The sequence below is a fragment of the Heterodontus francisci genome, chromosome 17 (assembly GCF_036365525.1).
Source record: "Heterodontus francisci isolate sHetFra1 chromosome 17, sHetFra1.hap1, whole genome shotgun sequence".
In the NCBI taxonomy this organism is placed as follows: domain Eukaryota; kingdom Metazoa; phylum Chordata; class Chondrichthyes; order Heterodontiformes; family Heterodontidae; genus Heterodontus; species Heterodontus francisci.
Window position 1 is genome coordinate 67,630,133 of NC_090387.1, and position 9,501 is coordinate 67,639,633.

General features: G+C 50.0%; 1 protein-coding gene across 2 annotated transcripts in view; it reads right to left on the bottom strand.

Moving 5' to 3' along the window:
* rspry1 (ring finger and SPRY domain containing 1) overlaps positions 1-7,701 on the bottom strand; it is a 78,136-nt gene extending 70,435 nt beyond the window's left edge. For both annotated transcript variants that reach the window (XM_068049579.1, XM_068049578.1), the window contains exon 1: positions 6,909-7,701. In XM_068049579.1, the coding sequence (XP_067905680.1) occupies positions 6,909-7,333 (425 nt within the window). In that variant the 5' untranslated portion in view covers positions 7,334-7,701. The remainder of the gene's footprint in view (positions 1-6,908) is intronic.
* Positions 7,702-9,501: the final 1,800 nt, after the last annotated feature.

The following is a 9,501-nucleotide window of genomic DNA, read 5'->3' on the forward strand; positions in this document are numbered from 1 at the left end:
TGGGGAGGGGAAAGAGTGGGGGGAGGGGAAAGAGTGGGGGGGAGGGGAAAGAGTGGGGGGGAGGGGAAAGAGTGGGGGGGAGGGGAAAGAGTGGGGGGAGGGAAAGAGTGGGGGGGAGGGGAAAGAGTGGGGGGAGGGGAAAGAGTGGGGGGGAGGGGAAAGAGTGGGGGGGAGGGAAAGAGTGGGAGGGGAGGGGAAAGAGTGGGGGGAGGGGGGGAAAGAGTGGGGGGAGGGAAAGACGTGAGGGGGGAAGGGGAAAGAGTGGGGGGGAGGGGGAAGAGTGGCGGGAGGGAGGGGAAAGAGTGGGGGGGAGGGAAAGAGTGGGGGGGAGGGGAAAGAGTGGGGGGGAGGGAAAGAGTGGGGGGGAGGGGAAAGAGTGGGGGGGAGGGGAAAGAGTGGAGGGGAGGGGAAAGAGTGGGGGGGAGGGGAAAGAGTGGGGGGGAGGGGAAAGAGTGGGGGGGAGGGGAAAGAGTGGGGGGAGGGGAAAGAGTGGGGGGGAGGGGAAAGAGTGGGGGGAGGGGAAAGAGTGGGGGGGAGGGGAAAGAGTGGGGGGGAGGGGAAAGAGTGGGGGGAGGGGAAAAGAGTGGGGGGGAGGGGAAAGAGTGGGGGGGAGGGGAAAGAGTGGGGGGAGGGGAAAGAGTGGGGGGGAGGGAAAGAGTGGGGGGAGGGGAAAGAGTGGGGGGGAGGGGAAAGAGTGGGGGGAGGGAAAGAGTGGGGGGAGGGGAAAGAGTGGGGGGGAGGGGAAAGAGTGGGGGGGAGGGGAAAGAGTGGGGGGGAGGGGGAAAGAGTGGGGGGAGGGGGAGGGGAAAGAGTGGGGGGGAGGGGAAAGAGTGGGGGGGAGGGAAAGAAGTGGGGGGGAGGGGAAAGAGTGGGGGGGAGGGGAAAGAGTGGGGGGGAGGGAAAGAGGGGGGGAGGGGAAAGAGTGGGGGGAGGGGAAAGGTGGGGGGGAGGGGAAAGACGTGGAGGAGTGGGGGGAGGGGAAAGAGTGGGGGGGAGGGGAAAGAGTGGGGGGGAGGGGAAAGAGTGGGGGGGAGGGAAAGAGTGGGGGGGAGGGAAGAGTGGGGGGAGGGGAAAGAGTGGGGGGGAGGGGAAAGAGTGGGGGGGAGGGAAAGAGTGGGGGGGAGGGGAAAGAGTGGGGGGGAGGGGAAAGAGTGGGGGGGAGGGGAAAGAGTGGGGGGGAGGGGAAAGAGTGGGGGGGAGGGGAAAGAGTGGGGGGGAGGGGAAAGAGTGGGGGGGAGGGGAAAGAGTGGGGGGGAGGGGAAAGAGTGGGGGGGAGGGGAAAGAGTGGGGGGGAGGGGAAAGAGTGGGGGGGAGGGAAAGAGTGGGGGGGAGGGGAAAGAGTGGGGGGAGGGGAAAGAGTGGAGGGAAGTGTGGGGGGAGGGGAAAGAGTGGGGGGGAGGGGAAAGAGTGGGGGGAGGGGAAAGAGTGGGGGAGGGGAAAGAGTGGGGGGAGGGAAAGAGTGGGGGGGGGGAAAGAGTGGGGGGGGGGAAAGAGTGGGGGGGAGGGGGGGGGAGAGGAGGTGGGGGGGGGGAAGTGCGTATGGGTGCCCAGTTAGGCCAGAGCTCAGTTGCAATGCTTTCTACAGTTGAATCACCCACTGACTCATGTATGCTACATCTGGAAAATAGCCTTCAAAAGCAGTACCAGAACAACACACGCCTCACTTCCATATATTAAAAAAGTGCAATTTGTTCTTGTCCCCTGGCATCCAATCTACATATTCAAACAGTAAACCAACCTCTTCAGTAGGAAGGCTGAGACAAATCTAATTTTTATATCAAATTTAATTTACTTTAAAAAGGGAGAATGCCAGATGTATCACTGTAAATTTAAAAACTAGTGCCAGTTTGACTCAGTTGGTAGCTCCTTGACTGCAGTCAGAATGTAGTGGATTCAAATCCTACTCAAGACTTCAGCACAATCAGGATTGACACTCAAATGCATTCATGAACAAGTGGTGCAGTGTAGGATTCATCCTTTCAGCTGAGAAATTAAACTGAGACCCCATCTGCTTGTTCTATGTTTCAAGTGAGCAAAGATGCCATATTATTTGAAGAGCACGGTTAATACAGAGGACAGTGACAAAATACAAACATTAATAAACTTGCAGAATGGTAGTGTGCTTGGCAAATAAACTTCAGCATAGCTAAGTGTGATGTGGTACATTTTGCTAAGAATAAGGAGACTGCATACTCTTTGGAAAATAAATGTCTGAATGGGGTAAGAGAAGCAAAAGCGATCAAATGCACAAAACCACTACAAGTAGCTACATATGTTAATAAGACCATAAAGAAAAATGCAAAACAAGCACTTAGGCTCATTTCTAGAGGGAGAAAATTGAAAAGCAGAGAAATTTATTTTTTATTTATTTAGAGATACAGCACTGAAACAGGCCCTTCGGCCACCGAGTCTGTGCCAACCAAGAACCACCCATTTATACTAACCCTACAGTAATCCCATATTCCCTACCACCTACCTACACTAGGGGCAATTTACAATGGCCAATTTACCTATCACCTGCAAGTCTTTGGCGGTGGGAGGAAACTGGAGCACCCGGCGAAAACCCACACAGTCACAGGGAGAACTTGCAAACGCCGCACAGGCAGTACCCAGAATTGAACCCGGGTCCCTGGAGCTGTGAGGCTGCGGTGCTAACCACTGCGCCACTGTTAAACTTGTATTGAACCTTGGTTAGCCCACACTTAGAGGCGTTCTGGTCGCCATATTATAAAGGAGATATAAAGGAACTGTAGAAGGTGCAAAATATTTTACAAAATAAAAGCAAGGGGTTATACCTATTCGGAAAGGCTGAACAAGCTAGGGCTCTTTTCTCTAGAAAAGACAAGACTGAGGGGTCACCTGATAGAGGTCTTTATGATTTTGAAAAGGTTTGAGGGGATAGGCGTAAAGACAGCTCTGCCGGTGGGCGAGGCCAGAACTAGGGGCAATAAGTAAAATATAGTCACTCATAAATCCAACAGGCAGTTCAAGAGAAACTTCTTTACCCTGAGAGTGGTTAGAATGTGGAATATCACAAGGAGTAGTGAAGGTGAATACCACAGATACATTTAAGGGAAGCTAGATAAACATGAGGGAAAATGGAATAGAAATATGTTGATGGGTTAGATAAAGTAGGGTGGGAGGAGGCTTGTGTGGAGCATAAACATTGACATAGCCCTTTTGGGCTAAACGGCCCGTTTCTGTGCTATAAATACTATGCAAGTCATTCTACTTCAAAATAACTCTGTGAAGCACTTAACATTTGAAGTATACTATAAGTGTGGTGAGTAAAATGTCACATTTAACTTTTTAAAAGATCACCAAGACCTCTTAAAATCACATGAGCCAATCCATCTTCCGAAACTGCATTTCACATGCAGTCATCATTAAAATATGTTTATGTCATTACAAACACATGCCCAATATAGCCAAGGTACATCACACCTTGGAGTCTGCTTCAGAGATTGCTGACTTGTATAAATCTCTTTTACAGCACAGCAAAGTCACACATTACATTGAATCTATAGGACACAAACAGGCCATATAGTCCAACTAATCTATGCCTGTGCTTATACTCCAGACAAACTTTTCACTCTAGGTCACCTCTTTCCACCTTGCCCCCATATTCCTCTATCTCAGTCTTCTTCATGAATGGATCAACTCTCTCTTTAACTGTTTCAATACTATAGGCTTCAACCACTTCATGCATAAATTCCATATATTCAACAGGAACAGAAATTCCTCCTAAATGCTTTATTTGTTCTGTTTTTGACAGCGCATCACACAACAACCAGAAACAACTGGAAACCAGAGCTAATTTGGCTAAAGCAACTGTTTTTTTTGAATTTACCAAGAATAAAGGTAACATTATAATATGGCACTTTATAAATCAGTAATTGAAAATTGGATGGCTACATTTAAAATAAAATTAAATTTACACTACAAATACACTGATACAAAAGTTACAGCAAATTAAAAATGCCATAAACTGTGAAGGACTATAACTTAGAGGAGTGAACAATTTGCTTTTACCTCCTCATTACCAACTGACATTGTAAAAATATGACTCAAACTGTTAGTGGAAAACAATGTGCTAGAACAGCTGATCAGATCGGAATGTGATCCTATCAAGCTCAACGTGAGGTTTGTGAATATACGACAACCTGTTGGGTGGGGCCACTGACTTAGCTTAGCAGTCATGAATCATAATCACTACAGCTCCAATGTGGCACTTTCAAGGAAACTGTACTCCGTGCACCCTTCTACATCACAGGGAATTGTTTGGAAATCTTCAGTTATCCTTTCACACTGTTTCCTCACCATTGAAACACTTAAGTATTTCAAAACTGCCACATTAGCCTACTATAAAATGTTTTGGGTAAATACTGTGCATTACAATTGACAGGCCACAATATTGTTCCTAAAACTCAAAAATGAACTGCAAATCTGACTAGTGGATCAATGACAACACACAGCCAACTTGACCCTAAATTCGTTCTATAGAGTGTGCAGGAACAGAGGGACCAGGGGGTGCATGTGCATAGATCTTTGAAGGTGGCAGGACATATTGAAAGAGCAATTAGCAAAGCATATGGGATCTTGGGCTTCATTCATAGAGAATACAAAAGCAGGGAAGTTATACTAAACCTTTATAAAGCTCTGGTTAGGCCCCAACTGGAGTATTGCATCTCATTCTGGTCACCACACTTTAGGAGGGTCCCTAAGAGGATGCAGAGGAGATTCACCAGAATGTTTCCAAGGATGAGGGATTTTTAGGTACAAGGTTAAGTTGGAAAAGCTGAGTTCGTTCTCCTTAGGACAAAGGAGATTGAAGGGAGATTTAATAGAGGTGTATAAGATTATGTCAGGCTTAGATAAGTTAGAGAAGGAAAAACTGTTGCCATTAACAAATGGTACAAGGTCTAGGGGACACAAATTGAAGGTTTTTTATTTTTATTTTTTTATTTATTCAGAGATACAGCACTGAAACAGGCCCTTCGGCCCACCGAGTCTGTGCCGACCATCAACCACCCATTTATACTGATCCTACACTAATTCCATATTCTTACCACATCCCCACCTGTCCCTATATTTCCCTACCACCTACCTATACTAGGGGCAATTTATAATGGCCAATTTACCTATCAACCTGCAAGTCTTTGGCATGTGGGAGGAAACCGGAGCACCCGAAGGAAACCCACGCAGACACAGGGAGAACTTGCAAACTCCACACAGGCAGTACCCAGAATTGAACCCGGGTCGCTGGAGCTGTGAGGCTGCTGTGCTAACCACTGCGCCGCCCATCTCTTTTGGGCAAGAGATGCGGGGGAATGTGAGAAAAGTTCTTTTTTTTTTAAACACAGTGGGTGGTAATGACCTGGAACTCGCTGCCCACAAGGGCGGTGGAAGCGGAGACAATCAATGATTTCAAGAGGAAGCTAGATGGCCACCTGAGAGAAGGAGACTTGCAGGGCTATGGGGATCGAGTTGGGGATGGGACTGACTGCATAGCTCCGTGGAGAGCCAGCATGGACTCGATGGGCCAAATGGCCTCCTTCTGTGCCATAAGTGACTATGATATAAAAGCAAAACACAAGAATTTCTGACATTTGAGCATAAATTATTTTGAAGAACACTGTTCAAAAATATGTGCAACTTCTCCAGGAGTCAGACCTCTCTGAATTAATCAGAATTAATTTTTTGCCCAGTGTTTCTCAACAGTCTGCAGACTGGCCCAAAATGCAAGCCACTGAGGCGCAACGCCACAGCAAAGGACATACGAGAAAACAGGCTACAACCTTGCTTCAATTAATTTTTTAAAAATTTAATTTAGAGATACAGCACTGAAACATTGTATAGAACCTTGTTTAGACCACTCCAGGAGTAGTGTGTGCAGTTTTGGTCCTCTTATCTTAGCGAAGGATATTATTGCCATAGACAGAGTGCAACGAAGGTTCACCAGCCTTGTTCCCAGGATGGCAGGACTGTCCTCGGAAGAGATTAGGGAAACTGGGCCTGTATTCTCTAGAGTTTCGAAGAATGAGAGGTGATCTTATTGAAACCTACAAAATGCTTAAAGGAATAGACAGGGTTGATGCAGGTAAGATCCTTTCCCCTGGTTGGGGAGTTCAAAACAAGGACCGAGATGAGGAGAATTTCTTTACTCAGAGGGTTGTGAATCTTTGGCATTCTCTACCCCAGAGGGCTGTGGAAGCTCATTAAGTATGTTTAAAGAAGAGATTGACAGACTTCTAAACACCAATAACATAAAGGGATATGGGGAAAGTGTGGGAAAAAGGCATTGAACTGGATGATCAGTCACGATCTTACTGAATGACGGATCAAGCTCGATGTGCTGAATATTCCCGCTATGTTCCTAACCCTCTTCCCCACCTCCTCGCGTGACATCACAGCACCAGTCCAGCTCCCACGTACACATGAGTCTTCACAAGCGTGAGCAAAATAGTTTTATAAGCAAGATTTATGTTACTGTTACAACATACAACGGGGAGATCAGATTTAACACTTGTGGGGCTGCAAACAAAGAGGAGCCAGCTGAATGGAGAGCTTCAGTCTTGTGTGGAACTCCACAACTTGGAACCAGACATCATCTCACTGGTGTCGCATCAAAAGCAGTGCCATTCCTCCCATAGTTTTTTTTGTGGTGGCAAGTGAAAGCGGGTGGGGTGGGACCAGGAGGTAGTCTGCGGGGTCTTTTGTCGCTGCCTAAGTGGTCAGCGAACGAAAATGTTTGACAACCCTGTTTTAGCAGAATTAAAGAGCATTTTGAAGGGTTTCTAGACTCTCCCCCTGGATTAAAGGAGAGGAGTAAACGGTCCAGTGGCAGCGGTGGGTCTGAGAGCCCAGCCTGGGAAGGGGAGGGTAGGGAGATTGGAGCTGCCACTTACTTGTCCACCAGAGTGCGAATGACAGCCAGAGTATCCAGCACCAGGCCATCCACATTCTGCTTCTTCCTGCGAGGTTCGTGGGGACCCCGTCCCCGCCTGGGCGGCCTGACCGGGTCCCGGGAGCGGCTCCTCGGCTCGCCTTCGGCGTTGTTGCTGTGGTGGTGGTGATGACGGGGGTGGTACTGGTGGTGATGAGAAGTGGACGACGACGACGAAAGAGGAGGCGGGTGTCGACGCTCTGCCCCTCCGAGTTCGCCCGGGGGAGCCGGGTTCTCGTCCGCGTCGCTGTTCTCCCGGCACACGCAGCTGTTGCCCATCCGGCCTGTGGCGTCGGCCGCGGCAGTGCCGGGAAACTCCGGGGAAAGCAGTAACCCTCGTACCAGGCTCCGAGTGGCGTGGAATACAGTCCAGGCCACTACGATCATCTAGGAAGGCCGCCGCCGCGATAGAGTCACCATCCTGTCTCCCCACCCCGGGGGTGGGGAAGCGCAGTCTCTCACTCCCGCTCTAACCGGAGGCAGCACAGTAGGTCGCCCGCCATCTTAACTCCGCTAGCGAAACCGATGGCCCGAGCGCCACCACCCACATGGTTCTATAAACAGCAGTAGCCCCCTTCCGATCAGTGGGCACAACAAACGCCGCCCAATGTTTATTCTGCCAGTACGGTTCGCATCCGGCCGCTAGTGACGGTTTATTTGCAAAAGGCCCGCGCCGCTCCCCGAGCCTCCGGCCGCTCTGATTGGTTGCAGCTTGTGTCTCGCTCTCTCTGACCCCGGGAGGGGAAAAAGAAAGCTTGATGCGCCTGCGCCAGTTCGTTCAAAGTTAATCTACATCAATTCAATCTTTTGTCTATTTATCTAACAACACGGCAAAAACATATTTTTAATGAGACAAAGAAAAAGAAGGCGATTGCATATTTAATCTATTAGTTCGGTTTGGCTTGCCGCCCGAGCGTAGCTATTTTTTTATATAAATGGTGCCGGACGTTCGGCGGCTCCAAGGCGCCATATTGAATGACGTTCTAAGCAGGGTGTGCGCATGCGCGCCCGGCTATCAGACTGGCCGCAGGAGTTTTTGGGGGTAGATTGTCAAAGAGCCCTGGGTCGGTTCCAGAGGTCGTGTCGGAAATAGTCCGCAAGTTTAGGGCGAGGGCGAGGGCGGGGGCGAGGGCGAGGGCGGGGGCGGGGGCGGGGGCGGGGGCGGGGGCGGGGGCAAAGGGATCAGGGAAGCTGCTTCCAATTACGGGACCGTTGCGCTGGTGGTGGTGTGTGGGTTGCGCAATTTTCTAAAAGTATTCGGTGGGCCACACCTGGCTGCTACCTGATTTTGCCATAGTTGTGCACTGATAGTTTTAGGCCATGGGGATTTTGCCGCTGGACCCAGCATAGGACTTTATTTTATTATAATAAAAGCAAAATACTGCGGCTGCTGGAAATCTGAAATTAAAACAAGAAATGCTGGAACCACTCAGCAGGTCTGGCAGCATCTGTGGAAAGAGAAGCAGAGTTAACATTTCGGGTTAGTAGCTCTTATTTTATTATGGAACCGCTGCCTCATCTCTTCATTCTGCGGCTATTTGAGAAGCTGGCTGCTCTTCTCGACAAGGTACTGGCTGCTGCTTGTCTTTGCTTCTGGTGGCAGGCAGCGCACACCTGCTGCAGACGCTCGGCCAATTGGATGGGCATGAGAGAGAAATAGACTTACAGGGTTAGAACTCTGGGGATTGAGCGGGACTGACTAGATAGCTCTATGGAGCGCTGGCATGGAGTTGATGGGCCGAATGGCTTCCTTCTGTGCTGTAAGTGGCTCTATGACCATCTGAAGGTCGCATCATGTTAACAAGGCAGCTGAGACTGGGGCCGGAATTTTTCAGCTGCTGCCGACTCCCGGGCAGCCTGGTCGGAAGTAGCTAAGAACACTGCGGTCCGAGCCACGCACGCACCGGCATCACGCACGGGGCTGCCAATTAGTGGCCCCTCGGCGTATTCGGCTCTCGACAGGGCACACGTGGCTGGCTGATTCAGTCACTAGCCACTGACAGCACTTTAAAAAGTCAGACAGGAGTAGCGATTTGGGGGCGGGGCTAGTGCCAGCACTGTGAAAAGGCAGACGATCAGGGAATACGGTGGAGGAGGAGTTGTCAGTGTAACTGCCAAAGTTACTGGAACGTGAAAAAGTCAAGGAACAGTGACAAGAAAGGGGGCCAATATTTGCAGACAAAATCCAGCACGATTGTAGGAAGAAGGTTCACCACAGGCCCCAGATTCTCAGAGGAATCTCTGCAGATCCTCTTCCAAGCACTGGAGGCGAGGTAGGACATATTATTCAACGCCGATGGCTGAGGCCCGCAGAAGTTACCAAGAGGGCCTGGCTGGAAGTCGCCGAGGAGCTCAGTAGCCGCTGTGTGGTACGGAGGATATGACTCCAGTGCCACAAGCGGCTCAATGACCTGATTCGCTCTGCCCGGGTAAGGGGTACTCCTCATTAATCTCATTGTGAATGTGTCAGAGAAGGATCAGTCTGGCCTAACGCTGCAAGGTGGAAACCAGCAATGAGCAGTCCTTGCCTGCTGGATTGTAGTGGGACGCAGGAT